Source organism: Oryzias melastigma, linkage group LG1 (assembly GCF_002922805.2).
Source record: "Oryzias melastigma strain HK-1 linkage group LG1, ASM292280v2, whole genome shotgun sequence".
Classification (NCBI taxonomy): domain Eukaryota; kingdom Metazoa; phylum Chordata; class Actinopteri; order Beloniformes; family Adrianichthyidae; genus Oryzias; species Oryzias melastigma.
The window spans coordinates 30,954,811-30,975,486 of record NC_050512.1 but is presented as its reverse complement, the minus strand read 5'-3'; the positions used below and the strand labels follow the sequence as shown (position 1 = coordinate 30,975,486).

Sequence of the window (20,676 nt, the reverse complement as noted above, 5' to 3'; positions counted from 1 at the left end):
TGGCTGGAAAGAAACGATACTGTTCCCCACTTTTGTTTTACCGCTAATGCTAGCCTGAGGTTGTGAGAGGCTGGAAGCTAGCAGGAGAGCAAGTTAACAAAGGGATGATGGGAAATCAGTGGAGGCTAACTTTTACGGCAACAGTCCCACCCATAACTTGGAGTCAAATTTCTGATGAGGAGTTTGTCAGACATTTCTGCTCTGCAGAAAATATGTCTTTAGCTAAAATTTAGAAAACAATAATTAACTAAGAAAACAATAAAATCATAATTAAAAGACACTAGAATAGAATTTACAACAGGAAAAACTATAGTTGGTTGGAGTGAGACTTTAAGGATTTTTTTACTCCCAACTTCATGCTTTGGCCAAAAACCACTTTTTTTACAACAAACCACCTAAAACACTCATGTCCTCGTTTTAAAGCTTTCAGTTTATTTAGAAATGTCCACAAAATGTGAAGGAGAACTCAGCTTCTAGCACAGCAGAACACATTTGGTCAACATTCTATTTATGTTAAACTGGAATTTGTTTAGTTTTCATTAAAAAAAATAAAAGAAATTAAAAAGTCACAGCAAAACGAATGACTCCTCCGGGTTTTGACCTGTAGCGGTCGAAGAGTTTCGGTATGTCGACGATGGTGTTTTATTTCTGTGTCACCGGCGCCATCACCGTCTGGACTTTATCAGCATCATCGTCTATTCTAGTATCTTAAAGTGACTCGTGATGGATGGATTGATCAACGGGGTGGAGATGCACGTTTTCCATCCATCTCCAACGACTCTACTGTTGTCTTCATGGTCTTTACCACGACAGAGGCTTTAGGTCTGAAATATTCAAGTCAAAACTGAATCAACAAGTTTCTATCTCTGAGGGGCGCGGCTATCCGGTGTAGATGAATTCCCAGGAGAGGAGTGGGATCGGTTTGACTCTGCTCCAAAGTCTGAAAGTGTTTCTGATCGGGATGGAGGCTGACTCGTACCAGATTGTATCTATTTTGAATCGTGACATGAGGCTTTTACTGGAGCTTTTGCAGAGCCTCTAGTAACCTTGCTGCTTGTACCACTGAGCTCTGGCGACCACGTCGTTGGCGTAGTCTTTGCCTGTGGTGTTAGCATCCACGTTTTCGCAGGAGTGCACTCGTCCGTCTCCAGCGTTGTAGGCGGCGATGCCTCCTGAACAGACGGAGATGTTGACGGATGCATCACACGAAGAGCCTCTGAAACCCTTCGAGCATCGATGCTGGGTTTTGAACCAACCTTTCAGCTGCTGCTCCTTGGTGCATTGTGGGAATTTCTTCTCAATCCGCTGAATGAAGTGAGTGAGGATCCCTGTGGCTTGGGAGAGATGCTCCTCGCTGTCCCAGGCTCCCACAGCGCGGTGTCCGCCTCCATGCGGGTTGACATCAACCTGTGAAGAGTGAGGCAGAAATCAGAATTGATGCTGGAGGGCGCCACCTGCAGGGCGTGAGTTCTGCTGGACCTGCATCAGTCCCCAGGCGTTCCCGTGGTCCCCCCAGCCGTTCTGCAGGACGTTTCCGGCCCTGGACTCTCTGGAGATGATGCCAGCGATCAGAGCTGGATCAACTCCGTGCTTCTGTCCCGTCGCCTTGATGATGTTCTTATATCTCGCCATTCTGCCAGCGTCGGTCTTTGCCATGGCATGGGATGCAGCCACACCTGCTCAGATTTTACTAAATTAACTCTGAGATGATCGACTCCATTTACATGTATAAACATTCACATCCGTGCGTTTCTGAGACCCCTATCTCATTGGTACAATCCAAACTTTCCTTAAATAGAACAACTTGGTCCATGTTTTCTGTAGTTCACCATCAGTCCACTAGAGGGAGTGGAAGAGCGTTTCCGGATCATTTCAAAATGGCTGCTTCCATGAAATCTCAAAAACACCTTTTTTGATAAGACTACGACTTATAAAGTATTAGGGCCACATTATCATAAAATTAATTAAAAAATGTTAAAAACAAATTTGTGACAGTAAAGTTGCAAAATTTTAATCTTTTAAAAAAATGTAAAAATTAATAAGAATTGAAATGTAAATTTGGTATTTAAAACAACCTAAATTTGCAAAAAATTTCGCACATTTGCAAAAAAACAATTGAAAGTAAAAATTTGAAAGTGGTGTGATGTCCGTCTACTTTTTACGGTGGTCCTGAAGGACAAGTCACATCGACAAACGTTTTAAACGTCACAAGAATTTAAAAATGCAAAATAAATATTAAAAAACAGGATCATATTTCAGGAAAAAAAATCTACAAACCAAAACAAAAAAGTACAAGCAAAAACAAAAAAATTTCAGAAAACAAAAATAATTTCGAGAAAACAAAATGAAATGAAATGAAACAAACCCCAACACAAAACTGGAAAAGGTAAGTACTATGGGATGTCATTGATTGGATGGTGACATTTGTCCATCATTTCAACTCAAAATTGTTTGACATTAAAGGACATTTACGGTGGCCATGAAGTGTAAATCATGTCAGAAGTTTAATAAATGCAAAACTATTTTAAAGATCACAGCAATGATTAAAAAAGCAACAAAAAAATCTAAAAAGCACATTATATTCAGAAAAAGAATAAAATCAAAACTAAAAAAAATAAAAAAATGTGTAAAACAAAAGTAATTTCCAGAAAACAAAATGTTTTTGCATCAAGTTATTTGCCTTTTTGCACTTGCTTATTTGAACCATATATAACATTATTTTCTAGACGACTTATTCGTTGTAAAATTATGACTTTTTGATACATAAATTTGTGACTTTATTCTCGTAAAATTTCAACTTTTTCCATATAATTTTATCTTATTTTCATATATATTTGTTTATTTTCTTCTTTTATGGAACCCCTGATACTCTAGTATAACTCATATAAGAATAACTCATCTATTGATATTTATATATATATATATTAATGTCTATTTGATGTATTGCAAGAATGCAAATTTTGTTGATAATGAATTCTTATGGTTAAAATGTGTGGATCAAATTAGAGACGGTGGGTGAATGTAATGCTTTTTTTTCCAAATCATGCATTTAATCCAACGTTATTGTGAATAAAACTTACCGAATCACTCAACGCGTCATAACTGATATAAGTTTTTTTCATAAAAATATGCAGCTTTTCTGATGGGATTTTATTAATAGATTTAAAAAATCCAAATTATTTTCTGTCATTTCTTCGATGTGTTGGGTTAAGAACTAAGCGGTTCTGATCACCTGACACTCCCAGCCGGTCCTGCCGGGCGGTTTGAGCCGAAGCTCCAGTGGTTGAAACGTTGTTGATGTTTGCATTCACTGAAAAAGGATAAAGAAGGAAGATTAGACAGCTGTCCTTTCAAAATAAAACTCCCGGAGTGTTTTACTGTAGCAAACACACAAACTGTGAGAACAAAAATTTGTCTTTGTGGCTCTAAAGTTAAAAAAAAACAGATAGGAGCTATAGTTGTAAAAGAAAGAAAAGTGTCCCAAAATGTGTACTTTTTTCTGTTTTTTGACTGAATGATTGTAGAATGTCTTTGTGACCTAAAAGATAAATACTTTTTAAAGTATTAATTTCACAATAAATAGCTGTGAAGCTTGTGTAGACGGTTGAAACTGAAGTAACAAATCCTGGTTCCTCCTAACGGGTGTCATGAGGAACCAGGATTTGGTATTGACAAAAACCGGCTTTGTTTAGATACATAAGAAATGCATTAAAATATTCTGCAAGGATCATCATCTGCATTTGATTCAACTGTTTTACAGATACTTCCTCAAATTATGACATTGTTTTTCATCAAAGGTTTTAAATTTAGTAACAAACCAACAAAAAATCTGAGCTTTTTCGGGAAAATTTAGATTTTATGTTTCAAAGGAATCATCAAGGTTTCTGTAAATACAGACAAGTTTTAGCAAATGGCTTTAGAATGCATGCAACTCCGTCTGATAGTTGATTAAATTAATAATTATTGTCTGCTGTAAAGAAATTGTCACTTATAAAAAAAGCTTTTCATCGCTCAAAAAGCTGTGAGGAACTCCAAAGATACCAAACATCACGCAGCACATGATCCAAAAAAACTTTTTGAAATTGATTTAACAAAAAAATCTGATTATCAGACATAACATTAGCAGAAAAAAATCCTTATAGTAAATCTGATAATATTCTAGTCAAGACACTCACTCTTTTCTGGCTGGAGGAGCTGCTCGATCTCGTCTGATGTGTGGAGGAAGCTGCTGACTGAAGCGGCTTTTATACCCGACTTTGACTTTCACTTTGAAAAGAGAAAGCAGCTGATTTACTGGAAACACACAAAAACACTGGAGGAGGAGCTGCGGTTCACCACTGTTAACTCTTTCCTGTTTCTATCATCTAATCCAGCAGTCTCTAAGGCACGTGTTAAAGTCAAAGCCCGGGGGCCGGATCCGGCCCTCCAGATCATTTTAATTTATGGTTATATTGACCCGATGTTATCTTGCGCTCATTTCTAATTTGGATAATTTTGACAAACTATATTTTTATGGAGAGTAAAATATTGAAAATTATTTAAGGTTTAAGTTGATTTATTCTGGAATAATATTCCTATATTTTTTCATTATTCATCTAAATGTTAAAAAGTTACGGTTCTAAAGTTTTTTTAAAAAAATCATTCTACCAGTTTTCTTGGATTATTTTGGCATTTACTAAGATTGTTTAGGCTATTTTGGAGTTTAGCTAATATTTCAGCTACATGCTAGCTGTTTTAGCTAACCTAATTTTTTTGTTTGTTTTCTAAGCTAACTTAGCATTTAGATAATATTTTAGCTAGTTATTAGCTTCAGCTATTTTGTCTATCAGCACTAGCATCTTCAGCAGCCAAATTCAGCTTCCAGCATTCACACTAACATTATCACAGGTAATGCTATATACTGTATGTAGTTCATGATTATGTTATAAAGTTGCGGTTTTAAAAATGTAGTTTTAGAGTGATCAATAAATGTTTATCCTGTCCATCCCGCGACCTAAAGTGTGTTTTGGATTTTGGTCCCATGTGCGATTGAGTTTGACACTCCTGATCTAAACCAAGATGTTTAGGAAACATAAACATTTATGATTTTTCTCCACTTTGTTCTGTGTATCGATAAAGGTTGACAGTCTTTGAATGAACAGTCTGTTCTGAATCCTGCAAGTCTAATTAAAACTGTTCTAACTGAAACTCCGGGACAGTGGGGACTTTCAGGAGCTCAGCTTTCAGTTTCAGTCTTACTCCACACTGGAGGAAAACTGAAAGTAAACTCCACAGGGATTTTCCTGTGGACTGAGGATGGATTTTGTTGGGAAATCCACGACTGCGGGCTGCACGGTGGTGCAGTGGTTAGCGCTCTTGCCTCACAGCGAGAAGGCCCCGGTTCGACTCCCGGCTGGGACCTTTCTGTGTCCGTGCATGCGTGGGTTTTCACCGGGGACTCCGGCTTCCTCCCACCGTCCAAAAACATGCTTCATAGGTTAATTGGTGACTCTAAATAAAAAAAAATGAAACAATGAATAGTGTTTTCAGAGAAAAAACACCTTCAGCAATTGAAGCAATGAAAGATGAATTGATGCAGTTTGACTGGCAAGAAATCTATGTTGATGATGTCAATGATTCTTATAGCACTTTCTTAGACATTTTCATGAGAATTTATGATTTCTACTGCCCATTGAAAACACATAAGAAACAAATCTTAACTAAATCAAAACCTTGGATAACTAAAGGTTTGGAAAATGCTTGTAGAAAAAAGGACAAATTATATCGAGATTTCATTAAAAACAAAACGGAAGAAAATGAGACAAAGTATAAAACCTACAAAAATAAATTAATAAGTATACTGAGAAAACAAAAAAGATCCTATTATGACAAGTTACTGCAGAGATATGTGAAAGATATTAGAAGTACCTGGAAAGTAATCAATAACGTAATGGAAAAGAAAAAAGACAACTGTTTTCCAAATTATATTAAAAAAGATAAAGTGACTATTGAGGACAAACAGGAAATAGTTAATGAGTTTAACAATTTCTTTGTAAATGTTGGTGCTAAATTGGCTGAAAAGATACCAGTTGTGAGTGACATGAAAAGCAAAATAGATTGCAATATGAACACAATGTTTCTGAGTGGAGTAAGTCCAAGCGACGTTCTTGAAGTTGTTCACCAAATGAAAAATAAGAAATCAACTGACTGTCATGGCATCGACATGTCCCTCATTAAGGAAGTCATTCACAGTATTCTCGAACCACTTACTTACATCTGCAATAAATCTTTCTCTAGTGGTGTCGTTCCAGACCTGATGAAAGTTGCTAAGGTGATTCCGATTTATAAAAATGGTAATAAGGAAACCGTATCAAACTACAGACCAGTTTCACTGCTACCACAGTTTTCTAAAATTTTGGAAAAACTCTTTGCAGTTAGACTTGATGCTTTTTTGAGTAAATATGATTTATTAAATGAGAGCCAGTATGGATTCAGGAGTAACTGCTCAACTGCACATGCTGTGATGGAGTTTGTGGAAAATGTTGCAACTGCCATTGATCAAAAACTAAATACAATAGCTGTTTTTGTTGATTTAAGCAAAGCATTTGATACCATTGATCACTCCCTTCTGTTACAAAAATGTGAATATTATGGACTTCGGGGTAAAACACATCATTGGCTGAGAAGTTATTTGGAAAATCGGGTTCAATATGTAACCATTAACAATACAGATTCTGATTTAGGAAATATTTTTTGTGGACTCCCACAAGGTTCTGTTCTCGGACCAAAGTTGTTTTCAATTTACATTAATGATATTTTTTTGATGTCAAAAAAGTTGAAATTCATTATGTTTGCTGATGACACTAATATGTTTTGTTCAGGACAAAATATTGTTGAGTTGTTGAATGTTGTCGAACAGGAATTTAATTTGGTTAAAAAATGGTTTGATTATAACAAGTTATCTCTGAATGAAAACAAAACCAAATTTATGATATTTTCTGGAAATAGAAAGGTTGAAAATGTTAAATTATATTTAAATGAGGTAGAAATCCAATGTGTTAAAGAAATAAAGTTCTTGGGAGTAATAATAGATGATAAATTGTCTTGGAAATCTCATGTAAATTATATAAAACACAAAGTCTCTAGATCTATTGGTATTCTGTTTAAAATCCGTGATGTATTGAACAAAAAGAGTTTGTTTCTTGTTTATTGTTCATTAGTTGTTCCGTATTTCTCATATTGTGCAGAGATCTGGGGAAATGCTGGGAAAACTATTATTGAATCATTGGTTAAACTACAAAAAAAGGCTATTAGAATAGTCAACAGAAAAGGATATTATGAACCAACAAATTCTTTATTTTATCTGAATAATAGTTTAAAATTAAAGGAAATTGTTTATGTCAAGGTCTTAGAAATTGTATATAGAGTAAAACATAATTTGGTTTCAAAAAATATACAGAAGCTATTTACTTTAAGGGTTAGTAAGTATAATTTAAGAGGTCTGTATTGTTTTGAACAGGTTAAAGCTCTTACCAATGCTAAGATGAGATGTGTTTCAGTTATTGGAGTAAAATTATGGAATCAATTAAGTGATGAATTAAAATTAAGTTCTTCACTTTTACAGTTTAAAAAAAGTTTAAAACGTGAATGTTTGAATGACTATAACCTACATATGTAACTTGTATTTGTAAATTGTTTTTTTCTTTCATATTTATTTCTTTGTTGATCAGCATATATTGTTTAGTTTTCTTGGAAAGGCATTGAATAAGCTTAATAAGCTTCTGCCTATTCCCTTTTTTTATTGGTTGTCTGTTTTTTTATTGTATATTGTGTTAATTGTACAAATGGGAAATACTACACCAATAAAACGTGACTCTAAATTGTTCCTAGGTGTGAATGTGAGAGTGTATGTGTGTGATTGAGGCCCTGCGACAGACTGGCGACCTGTCCAGGGTGTACCCCGCCTTCGCCCTTCAGTAGCCGGGTTAGGCTCCGGCACCCCCGCAACCCCAAAAGGGAAGAAGCGGTCTGGAATATGAATGAATGTATGAATGAATCCACGACTGCTGAGAAACTGCAGGACTTCTGGAAACTCCATTACAATTTTTGTAGTCTTGGGCCTTTTTATTTCAATATTCTTGTTTTAAAATGTGGACCCGGAAGTCCTCCAGCTCTGGCCTTTTCATTGTTCTTAGGCGAGGACCAAAACTCACAGTGAGGCTTCTGGTACAGCCTGGTGGACCACATACACAGGTTTCTAGGAAGACCCACTTTTTAGCTCATTTATTAATACTTTTATTGATCCGATAAAGTTCACAGTGTCTGCAGTATTCATGACTGTTTGACAGTAGGAATTCTTGGGGTCATAGACAGAATTTTTCTTCTTATAAAACATGATGGCTTGAGTTGATACCATAGAGTTCAGTTTTGGTCTGATCTGACCACAGCACCTTCTCCCAATCCCTTTAGAGAAGGGGTCCCCAAAGTTTTTCTTGTGAGGGCCACATAACTGTTTTCTTCTTTGATGGGGGGCCGGGGTCAGTTTGTAGGATAACAGAAAAACTGTAACAATCACAGCCTAAACATAAAGATTTATGGTTTTCCAGCGAGCCACACATACCCACATATTAACCAATTCATTTCTGTAATGTTAAAAGAAAAAATAATGCTAAAACTATTTAAAAACCAGATATATAGCATTACCTGCGATACATTAATAGCTGAAGATGGTTAATTTTATAGCTAAAAACGCTGATAGCTGAAAATAATGAAGTTGGTAGTTAGCTAAAATATTAGCTAAATGCAAAATTAGCCTAAAAAACTTAAAAATCTCTGTATTAGCCAAAACAGCTAGCATAAAGCTAAAACATTAGCTAAACTCCAAATTAACCTAAAAAAGTGAAAAAGCCTTATTTAGACAAAACAGCTAGCATAAAGCTAAAATAATAGCTAAACTCCAAATTAGCCCAAAAAAACTCAGAAAACCCAAAATTCGCTAAAGCAGCTAACATATAGCTGAAATATTGGATAAACTCCAAATTAGCCTAAAAAATTGAAAAAACCCTAAATGAGCTAAAACGGCTAACATGTAGCTCAAATATTAGCTAAACTCCAAATTAGCCAAAATACTGAAAAAAGCCATATTTAGCCAAAACAGTTGGCAATAAAGCTAAAATGTAAGCTAAGCCCCAAATTAGCCAAAAAAACTACAAAAACAATAAATTAGCTAAAGCAGCTAAGATGTAGCTGAAATATTAGCTACACTCCAAATTAGCCTAAAAAACTGCAACAATCTTAAATTAGCTAAAGTAGCTAACATGTAGCTGAAATTAGCTATATTCCAAATTAGCCAAAAAACTGGAAAAAGCCAAATTTAGCCAAAACATTTAGCATAAAGCTAAATGTAAGCTAAATCCCAAATTAGCCTAAAAAACTTCAAAAACCCTATATGAGCTAAAACAGCTAACATGTAGCTGAAATATTAGCTAAACATCAAATTAGAATAAAAAACTGGAAATATGTCTAATTCAGCCAAAACAGTTTGGGGCAACAACAGATGAAAACGATTACAACCTTAAATGTATTTTAGATATATTTTTGCTTTTGCTTACAGTCTTTCATGAGATTTTTTATCATGTTTGCTCGTCTTTCAAAGTAGACTGTGAGTGTTTAATCTTTATGTGACCTTGGACGGAAGTGTAGCTGGAGGCGGAGTTTCCGCTCCTACTTCCTGTGAAAGTAAAAGCTATCTGCTAAGCTCATTTTGTCCGTTGTTTTTTTATAATTCATGTTGAATTAAAAAATAATAAAGTGCATCAGAAATGTAAATTAAAATAAGAATTTCTTCAGTTTAGTCACGTTTATAAACACACAAGACCCTTTTTATTGTTTGGATTCTTTAACAACAATTATTAGAAATAATTGTATTTATATCGCTGGTAATCCAAATGTAAAATGATCTGCGGTGCTTTTTTTTTAAATATGAGGAACTTCTATCTGTAAAAAGGTAAAAGTGTCTCAAATATGAATGCAGAACTCATTTCTGAGATCATAATATTTTGAAACAAGGAATCATTTCTGAAAAGAGTAGTGATGAGTAATCTGTCATGTGTTACAGCAGTGTTGTGTAAAACGTACCTCTTCTGAAATCATCTTTTCACAGTCAGAAACCCTCCATCTTCTGCATTCATTTGCAGACGTGGATCGTGGCTCTGGAAGGGAAAACAGGAAGACGATTGGGTGTGGTCGTGTGATTTCCTGTTTGGAGGTTTCTGTTTCAAGTTGTGCGTTTGAATTTGTGTTGAGTTGGAAGCCGAATGTTGACATGTTTAACTGAACTACCCAGAAAATTCAATTCAGTTTTATATAATCTAATAAAGATGCAAAAAGTAGCAGACTAAAAGTTAATTTGATCAAGTATATGTGAGTTCACTTTTCGTATAGACCAGGGGTTTCTTTTAAACTTCCATTTCTTAGTTTAAAGAAAATTTAATGTTTTTAATCTTAAAACGTTTGTGTTAAAGTAAAAAGTAAGTAGTAAAGTGATAATAAAGTAACTCAAACTTTATCCCATTCGTTCACAAACAGTGAAAGGACAGTAGGTATCACAAACTAAAACATTTTGACCGATTTTTGTGAAGCGTTCTCCACAGGAAATCAGTTGGAGGTCCGGAAGCACAACCACTAATGAGGCATACCAGGTTTAAAAATGCAGATTTTCCTTTTAAATAATTTTTGACACACTTAGTAGTTTGGAAAAATCCCTCTAATTAGTTTTGATTTGATTTTTGTTAATTATATTCATTAATTTCTGGCTGAGGTGAACCATGACAGATAAATAAACAGTTTTGTTTTTTCCTATCATTGCTGACATTTTCTGCATTGAGAGGATCCTATGTGACAAAGAGGGCCTTTTATTTTAAAAGGAAGTCACTCGAATCTTTTTTCAAACCTAAAAAATGTTTTTAAAAAGGGCTATTTTCTCTTCATGTTTAATTTTTATTTATGCAAACACAACAATAGTTGATTTATATTTATTATAGTAGTAATAGTAGCTTAAATACAAATAAGCTTCTTTTTAAAAAGGGTTTAGGAGTGACTTTGTGGCTCGTTCTGGGTTGTTATCAGGGAGAAAATGACCTGAAAGACTCTTTAAATGTTGAATGTTGCAGAATCCTAGCATAGACTTATAAATAGATTATTTTGCAAAATATATATGCAGGTATTATCACATTATTTCACAAATATTGTTCTATTGTAAATGTTGCAAGCATGTTTCAAATGTTGGAATTCAAAATGAACTTAAAACTAATTTAAATATATTAGAAAACGCTGCATTTCAAAATTCATTCTCGGTATTATTTGAGTTGTGCGTTTATTCTTTGTTTATTCTTTGCACTGAAACGGTTGCTGCAATTTCATTGTCCTTGTGATAATGACAATAAAGGTCTATCTATCTGGTCTATCTATAAAGTTTAACAGGAAATTTGATTTTTGAATCATAAATTACGCTATTTGCTTTATAAAAGTGACATTGTATTAACAAAAAAATTACAAGAAGTACCAATCATGAGTATAAAAACAGCAACAAAGAGGAAATAAACAAATCCACTTGTCATTTGGGGTCAAATCCAGGTCAGTTTTACAGATTCTGGGTTTCCCGGAAAACCTCCGCTCATTGTTGAAGTTCGCCTCTGATTTGTAGCGGCGCTTCCTTTCGTTTTCGGCTATGCTGTCGAAGGGGACGCTCAAACGAATCGCAGACTGACTTCAGAGTCTGAGCTCACGCAGCTGCATAAAAGCAGCAGAGCGGCTGTTGAGCAGCAGACCGGAGGAAGAATTACCGGAGCGGGAAGCGGTAAGTCTGACGGCTCATCATCACTTCGCTTGCTGGCTTTAAGTCTATTTTTGACCCCGTTAGCTTCAGCAGCTCGAGGTGAGCTGAGGAGAAACGTTAGAGTCCACTTTGGAAAACCGTTATCAGGACTTTTGATCACGTTAAAGCTAAAATAACTAGAAAAGTTGCATTACCTGCGATAATGCATGTGTGAATGCATCTTTGCTGAATGTTGTCGCTGAATATGCTGCAAACATTTGCTGAAGATGCTGTAAGGACTTACTGTAATTGCTGAAGGAATTACTGAAAGTAGCTTAACAAAGAATTAGCCTTAAAAACCTGAGAAAGTGTCAAATTAGCCAAAAAAGATAAAATTATGCTAATATGTTAGCAAAACTCAAAGTTAGCTTAAAAAACGTAGTTAGCTATAATGTTCTCAACATGCTGAACGGTTTGAGACCCATATTGCATAGGTTTGAAATTGCACAAAAAGTTGTAGGAATTTTGTGGAAAAAACAGACAATTTGTGTAAATTTGTGAACACAACCGTGTAAAAGCTTAAAATTGCTTAAATTTAACAGTGTCTAGTAAAAGCATGAATTTCCTGAACATGCAGGATGTGTAAAATTGCATTAAATGCTGAATTTGCTTAAAATTTGCACAAATTTGTGTCAAATTGTGTAAAGTTGTGTTAAATTGTGTGATTTTGTGTAACTTGCATGAATTTTAACAATGCTGGAAGTACAAGCATGAATTTCTGGACATGCTGAATGTTTTAAATTGCATAAAGTGTGTAATTTGCAGGAATTTGGAATAAAATCCTATTAGTTATAATGGGGCTGAAAAAACGCACAAATTGTGTAACTACGCAAAAACTGTAAAGTGCACAACTACTAAAAATACAAGCAGTAATGTCCTTAACTAGCTGAACGTTTTGATACCAAGATTGTGTAAATCGCATAAAGTGTGATAACGTTTTTCGTGTCAAAAAACGTACGGAAGAAAACGTAAATGAAGAATCTCAATTGTGTGAATGCATCCAATGCATTCACACAATAATACTAAGGATAACATTGTTTTGACAGCACGGTAAGCTTTTTTTTTTTAATCCAAGGACTGTTGATTTTATTATCAATATGAAGTCGTTCAATGCAGCTTCTATTTTGGTAATCCACTTCACTGTGGTCACATGAGCCGCTGTTCCCCTCAGCCAGGGGCGGTTCTACACTGAATTACTCCGCGACCGAGGGCGCCCCCCACCATTAGAGTTCATCCATGTCAACTGCCATGTTTTATTGCGATTACAATTGAGAACTGGATACAAAATACGTTTTATATAAAATAATAACTATATAATATATTGATCTGTACTTACAGCATGCTACAGTGGAGCCTGCTAGCTCGCTACAGTGGAGCTTGCTAGCTCGCTGTCCACCTGGCAGCTGGCTAACGTAGCAGGCTAACCCACTGAATCCCCACTTAAGTCAATGTGAGCAAACACAAAGCCGCTCCCTCAGCTTTGAACCTTCTTAGAGTCCCAAAGACTCGTTACCAAACCCGAAATTACCTGACTTTCCAAGCAGTAGCCCCAAGACTGTGGAACGCCCTGCCCTTATCACTCCACCTGACTGATAATATTGAGGCTTTTTAGAAACAGCTTTTTAAAAGAGCTTTTAGTTAATTGTATTGTAACTAGGACTGTCAGATTTGTCGCGTTAAAAACGCATTAATCTGACATGTGCATGACGCCGACAATTTTTTTGACGCATTAATCGCGGATTTTCTCATACGTGCCTTTCCATACCCGTGCGGGCGTCCCGCCCTCTAAATCACCGGCTGCTCTCATTAGATCACGGGCGGGTCTCCAACCACCGAGCTGCGAGCTAAATCCGGCCGGCGCTAGGACCTGTAGAGCTCCTGCACTCTGGCACGTCTGGTGGTACAAGCTCGCGTCCGGCGCCGCGTCCTGAGAGCTGCGGACCCCCGACGTTCCGAACAGCAAGCGCACCGGGGGACGTTTTAAATGTTCTGGAGGTTTAAGCGTGATCCAGCCCCAGCATAGCGGTCTGTCTGCCGGCATATTCATGGCGTGAGCTCTGCTGGACACGTCGCTGCATCGAGCTGCAGCCAGAGAACGTGGCGGCAGTAACAGACTGTCAAACTATCCACACTATCCATTTTTAATCGCCTGACAGCTCTAATTGTAACATGTTTCAATTATTGTTTTAATCTGTTTAATTTTCTCATTGTTTTACTCTGTAAAAGCATTTTGTTTTTATCTGTGAAAGGTGTTATATAAATACAATTTACTTACTTATTTAAAATTGAAATAAGATTTAAGAGAATGGGATTCGTGTTTTAAATAAATGCTTTAAAGGTGAAACTAACTATGGCAGGTAAATCCAGCAGCAAAACAAAGCTGGACTGATGTGGAGAGTTAAGACAGTTAACACATTTTGTGAGACATACAAAGAGAATTTTCTCAAAACAGGCAGATGGCTGGGCAGGTTTATTAACACAGTTTAAAGTCCACAAATCTAAATCAGGGCCAGGCAGGAAAAATCAACAGCAAGCATGAGATCATCAGAGAGAAACCAGAACAGTCAGGGTCCAGGGTCAGGGCAGGCGACAAACAAGCAGAATTAAAGACGACGCAGGATCAGGTGAACTGGAGATCAGGTCGGGATGAAATGCTCGGAATGCAGGCTGAGTGGCACTAACAATACTTCGCACTGAGTGTTGTCTGAGCTAGTGCTGGGCGATATGACGAAACATATCATGTGGGCGATAGAAAAGTGTCTATCGTCACATTTCATCGTTTATATTGCTTCTAACCTATTTTGATCAATTTGTATGCCAAATATATCATTAAATAGCCCAAGACAATTGGGCAGGTGTTGCCTCGTCAGTGTGGGCACAAAAAAATGTATAAAAGGGAAAATAAAGGCAAATTAAAAACATATTCTTCATAAAGAAACTCCGTCTTGTGGTTTTGGGTCAGAAAGCTGCTTTACGGTCTTTGATTCTCACTGACGCACTCCAAATGTATATTATGTCTAAGTTTGAGTTTATCTTTTTTAGGCAGCTGGACTTGAAAAGACCCAAACACCACATCAGGAGAAGGGAACTGCAAAGAACCATGTGTGACCTTTGGAAAAGTAAACATGATTCAATGAGTTGTTTTAACTTTCAGCTTCTTACAGACTTCTTTACCTTTTTAAAAAAACTTCACTTTACTTTCACAGACCTCTTTGCATTTGGACAGCCCTTTCAGAACCTTCAAAACGGACCTGTTCTCCAAAGTAAGACTGTGGATCATTACTCTGGTGGCAATCTGATTCGATTCAGGAATCAAGCTCCACAACTCACAGATCGACCGGCAGTCCCGCTGTCGGGCATTGAAAAGCAGCGTCTTAAAGCAATAAAGTTCTGGACCAGGCGCAAAATCCTCAACCTCCTGAGAAAGTTCTGTAAACGTGCATCACTTTGCTCTAGAGCTGCCACAAACAATTATTTTAACAGTCGACTAATTGGAAAAAATAACCGGTGATTAGTCGAGTCATGCACAAAGTGGATGTAAAGCACACATCTTAACCATCATAAGCTTTAAACCATCTAGATATATAGCGTTACCTGCGATAATGCTAGTGTAAATGCTGTAAGCTGACTTTGGCCACTGACGATGCTAGCACTGATAGCTGAAGATGCTAAAATTGTTAGCTAAAAGCACTGAAGTTGATTGCTGAAATTGCTGAAGCTAATAGCTGAAAACGCTGAAAATGATAACCAGCTAAAATATTAGTTAAAAGTCAAATTAGCGTAAAAAAATATAAAAATCCTAAATGATCCAAAACAGCTAGCATGTAGCTGAAATATTAGCTAAAACTCCAAAATCGCCTAAAAAAATTGTAATAAATGTCGAAATAGTCCAAAAAGCTAGCTGATATAACTTTAAACTTTACTACACTCTGACTCCATATAGTATAAAGTAACGACTAATCGACTATTAAATTAGTCATCGACGATTTTAATAGTCGATTTGTCATCGATTAGTCGACTAATTGTGGCAGCCCTACTTTGCTCGGTACCACTCCATATTGAAGACCCAGGGATTGAAGCTCCAAGCCACACCTACACACTCAGCCTGCCTCCTCTAGCCCCGCCCCCTTTTAGGCTTTTTTTTTTTCATTTTTTTTTTTCAAATCTGGGTCGATAATGGAGTCAGCCTCCAACTGCCCTTGGTTACCCTTTAAACACTCAACAATAAACTTGTTTTTTCAGGCATGGGAATTTTCAGTCAGAGTTCCTGTAGTTCTTATCAGCTTTTCTCAGGTCTTCCTTCCTCCAGTCGGCACGCAGAAAACTCCAGTAAAGCAGATTTCCGACTTTAATTGTAGGTTTAAGTGCTCTGATATTCGTTATGGCCCTTCTCCAAATTGGTCTGTACTCTTGAGGTTGTGACACATGCTAAATGTTATCTTTACACATCCTGGTTCTGTTGTTTGTGTACTTAGCTGCTAGATAATAATCCCTAAAGTTTTGGTCATTACGTTATTTTCTAGACATGAACATAGTGATTTGTTTCAGCGTATGGGGACATCATGAAGGTTCAAACCTCTGGAGCTTCAGAGAAAACTGCTAAACAGGACAACCTGCCATTCACGGGTAACTACTACAGATTTGTTGATGAAGACACATTTATGTCAATACATCCCAAAGTTTCCTGCTAAAACCTCTTTAGTGACTGACGCTGAGAACTGACACTAACTTTGTCCTTGACCTCGTCTGTAAAGGTGTTCGAGCGTCACACAGAATGGCACAAACAGATGAAGGGAGAATGAGGAACTATAAGGACATTATCATGCAAGTGGGATCAGAGTTCCACGTTGACCCGGCCATCATTGCTGGCATCATCTCAAGAGAGTCCAGAGCTGGAAATGCCCTGGATGACGGCTGGGGAGACTGGAACCCAGAAAGAAACGCCTATAATGCCTTTGGACTGATGCAGGTGAGTCTCTCTAGAGAGAGCTACGTTCCTGCAAACAGCAGTTTAATAACCAGGTAATATCTTACCTTAATCTGTAATTCTTAACCTGGAGTTGAAGGTACATTTTAGATTATGCAAATGAAGTCTGGATTGTTTTCAGAGAATACAACTTGTTTGTGAGGCTCGTAGTCTACATGAGGTCCTTTTACTCTTAACCCGCAGAGGTTGCGAGGCTGATCAAGACTCTCCTAGTTACTCCGGCCCGGCCATGGGCTGCATGGCGCCCTTGGCAAGAAGGGATGAACGCTTAAATTCATTTTAAGAGTTCCTCTTTTTGGGTTTTCCGTACCCCGTGATCGAACACTTTTTTTTTAGAAATCTAATTTAAACATTCATTTTGTGTTTACCTTATTTTCTTTTTTTTTTTTAAAGGGAACATCAAAAATGATTCATTTTACTCTAGTAGTTTAGAAATTGATAAATAAAAACATTTTATTCTTAGTTTTAATTTGAAAGTCAAGTGATCCGCGAGTATTTCCATTTTTTTTCCTTTAATGTTGAAGGAGAAGCTCCATGAGCGCACAGTCCTCCATGAGGGCGGAACTAGTTTTAGGAACGTAAGAATGATTTCACAAGCAAACAGGAGAGGTCACAGGAGCACAAGAATAGTAGAACTAGTGGGCGTGGAGACGCTGGACAGGGCGCCAAATCCCAATGACTTTAAATTAATGTTTTTTTTCTTTCAACAGTTGGACACACAGCTCATTTCATGTATAAATAAAAAAGTAGTAAAAAAGCATAAATAAAAGAACTTAAAAAGTTTGACGTAATTAATAATTTTGCCTGGTGCGGCGCCCCTCCTCACCTGCAGTGCCAGGTTGGGGCCTCCACTAGCCGCCCGGTGGACAGTTTAGCCGATTCCACCGCTCAGGGTCCGGCAGAGCTACCCGGATTGCTGCTGGCGCTCCAGCTTCAAGGGCTTATGATCTTATTTTCATTGAGACAACAATAAAAAGATCCTCCAGTTTTATTTATACCCTCTCAGGTTAATGCAGGACAGAAATTCTTCAAACTGTCCACAGACAGAAGTAAGTAACGTTTAAAACGGCCGTCAGGAGTGAAGTACACCGCACCGGGAGAAACTCTGAGTGATCCGGTGAATCCAGACACGCCGCTCCCACTTCAGCGCCTCTATAAAGCTCTCCAGATAAACCCGAGCTACTCGCTCAACATCATCCATGTTGTCTTCAGCTTTAACCCTTCAACTATCCTAAAAAAAACACACCAAAAAAAACTAAAAATTGTATTTTTTCCATGGTACGGAGCCCCTGAAGGGACATCAAAATAAAAAAATAAATAATATAATAAAAGATTTTTTACTTAGAGGCTCTGTAAAAAAAATTGGAGTAAAAAAAAAGTTCTGGTTACTAACTAAAACTGTGTCTTCTAAAAATTAAGGTAGTAAAAAAATATTCTGGTTAGTAACACCGGATTGTAACTGCTTTTTTTATTATTAAAAATTTAATTGTTACTAATTAATACACACCAGTTACTATCCGTTGCGCATCGTTTACAAACCAGATTTTTTTTCTATTATTATTTTAATTTTTTTGGGGAAAAAAAAAAAACTTTTTACTCCACTTTTTTTTTTATTTATTTTTTTTTATTCATTTTCCCTTTAGTGCTTCCGTATCTTGGGGAGTAAAACATACCATCAATATTTTTAAAAACATGTTTTCTAAATGTTTTTGGTTGAGCTGGCAGGTAAAGCATTGATTTGCAAGAATATGTGGATGTTTGCATATTTAGAAAAAGAGAAAACATGCAACCACCAACACCTTGTTGCACACAGTGAAGCAAACTCACAATGGAGCACAGAGTTCTTTAAATTTCAAATAAAAATATTGTTAGAATTAAAATTATTTTTCTGCTCAAACATATTAGGAATTATATACCATGCGTGACATTATGGATAAAAAGATGGTCCCATCCTTGAAGTTTCTCTGCTTTTGCTTTCTTCTGTTCCTTTCTGTAGGTTGACGTCAATCCAAAAGGTGGTAATCATGATCCGCAGGGCAAATGGAACGATGTGCATCATCTACGACAAGGCACTGGAATCCTGGTTCACTTCATCAACCAGATCAGCCAAAAACCTGCATTCCAATCCTGCACCAAGGAGCAGAAGCTGAAAGGTTTGACGTATTTACTGGTTAACGTCAGCGCGGCGCCTCTCTGTGCTGTAACTGGATCTGTTCTTGCAGGAGGGATAGCGGCGTACAACATGGGGGATGGAAACGTTCACTCCTATGACAAAGTGGACGAGAACACCACAGGTGGAGACTACTCCAACGACGTTACCGCCAGAGCTCACTGGTATAAGCAGCATTTCTTTAACTAGAGGCTTCCGTCCACAAGAAAACCATCAAAGAATCCCGGAGGAATTCTCTCTTGTAAAGCTCACTCAACACTTTTTATATCTCAATCTGGAATCATTTCAAAACTACTTATTTTGCCTCACCTTGTAATCATTCCAGTGAACACCCAATGTAAGAAAACTGATCATTTAAGATAAATAGAATTGCCAAGGAATGTGTTTTTTTCCCTTTACTGCTTCATTTCATTGTAATGTTTTCATTTTTTCAAAATAAAGGTAATCTCTAACCTTATAAAGGAAGGAAAGATTTTTTTTACCTTTTTTTTTTAATCTCAAATCTATTTGTGTGCCTTTAACCCTTTAACTGTCCGCTAAACCAAACGGTGGGAAACATCCAGAAAACATGCTTTTAAAAGTATTGATTGTCTGTTTTACTCCCCAGGATTACGGAACCCCTAAAGCAGGGGTCTCAAACTCGCGGCCCGCGGGCTATCTGCGACCCGCGAGATGATGATTTGCGGCCCGCGTCTTCATATGAAAGATTACTGTTAGTGCGGCCCGCAAGGCTGATATGAATGACAGTTGTTGTGTGCAGACCTGAACGAACCAATCACGGTGAGGTATGTGACTCTAGAGGCGGGACATCGGCGGGCTGTCCAGTACCTCCTCACTCATTCATTCATTCCTCCAGTCAGCTGGGAGAAGGAGCCATGAAGCTGCTGGAAGTGCTTTCATGCTGAACATGATTCCCGTGCCCCGCCCCTCGTTCACCACGTGAGAAATTCACAGCCTGTCGCTCGTCAAAAAACGAGTTTCTGAAGCTGCGCCGGGTGTTGGAGGAGCTGAATGTCTCACTTAAAATGAATGGGAGGCGTTTTATTTATGTCAAAACTCCAGCAGAAATAAGAATTCTCCGCGCGCGCATCAAACATTCCACGCGGACAAATCTGACTCTCGCGAGCGCTCTTTCCTTTCCCACGAGCATGCGCGCGCGTGAGAGCAGAATCTTCAAAGGTGCTTCCACACCGGCCGCCTGCGGAGCGTTCAAGAACGCAGTCTGCGCGGGTTTATGATAAGGCCGGATCTAGGCATGGGCACGGTGGGGCAATGCCCCCCCAAATTTCACATTCAAAGTAGCTGCTAGTGCTGATTGGTAGATCCAAGGTTGGGCGTGGCCTCTTGCTTCACTCGGGTCCTCCTCTCTCACTCTGTCGTTCACGCGCACACAGCGGCAGAGACACGCGGTTCTCAGCAGCGAAGCTATTTGAAGTTTTCATCTGCTGTTTGTCGCTGAAAGGACTCGATTAACCGTCATTTGAACTCCTTCTTGTCCTCATCTGTTGCTCTCTTTCTTGTAGTTTGGAGGAAAAAGCGAGAGTTGACAACGTTCAGGTTTCTGGTTGCTAAAGCTAACGCTGTTTGTAGTAGTGAAGCTAACAGTACCGGAGCATTAGTTGTGTTTGAGATGCCTCGCCTGCATGTCGGTGAGACCAGGCGGCT

At 37.6% G+C, this 20,676-nt stretch overlaps 3 protein-coding genes across 6 annotated transcripts in view; 1 reads left to right on the top strand and 2 right to left on the bottom strand.

Annotated features, from left to right (window-relative positions):
* The window catches only part of LOC112157183 (B-cell receptor CD22), an 821,740-nt gene that overhangs the window by 489,681 nt on the left and 311,383 nt on the right, over positions 1-20,676 (bottom strand). The window lies entirely within an intron of this gene.
* LOC112157201 (lysozyme g) lies at positions 413-4,266 on the bottom strand. Its single transcript, XM_024289814.2, has 5 exons — positions 4,176-4,266; positions 3,233-3,310; positions 1,480-1,676; positions 1,257-1,407; positions 413-1,172 (listed from the first exon to the last, which is right to left on the bottom strand). Coding segments are annotated over exons 1-5 (561 nt in total). The 5' UTR covers positions 4,177-4,266; the 3' UTR covers positions 413-1,038.
* On the top strand, positions 11,682-19,468 carry LOC112157198 (lysozyme g). 2 transcript variants are annotated; one of them, XM_024289810.2, is made up of 7 exons: positions 11,682-11,836; positions 14,897-14,973; positions 15,061-15,117; positions 16,403-16,480; positions 16,609-16,823; positions 18,838-18,994; positions 19,064-19,391. In XM_024289810.2, the coding sequence occupies exons 2-7, from the start codon at positions 14,955-14,957 to the stop codon at positions 19,198-19,200; spliced, it is 663 nt and encodes a 220-aa protein (XP_024145578.1). In that variant the 5' UTR covers positions 11,682-11,836; positions 14,897-14,954; the 3' UTR covers positions 19,201-19,391. The 2 variants fall into 2 exon arrangements, with proteins under 2 accessions (XP_024145578.1, XP_024145579.1); XM_024289811.2 differs by lacking the exon at positions 15,061-15,117 and having other exon boundaries at positions 19,064-19,468.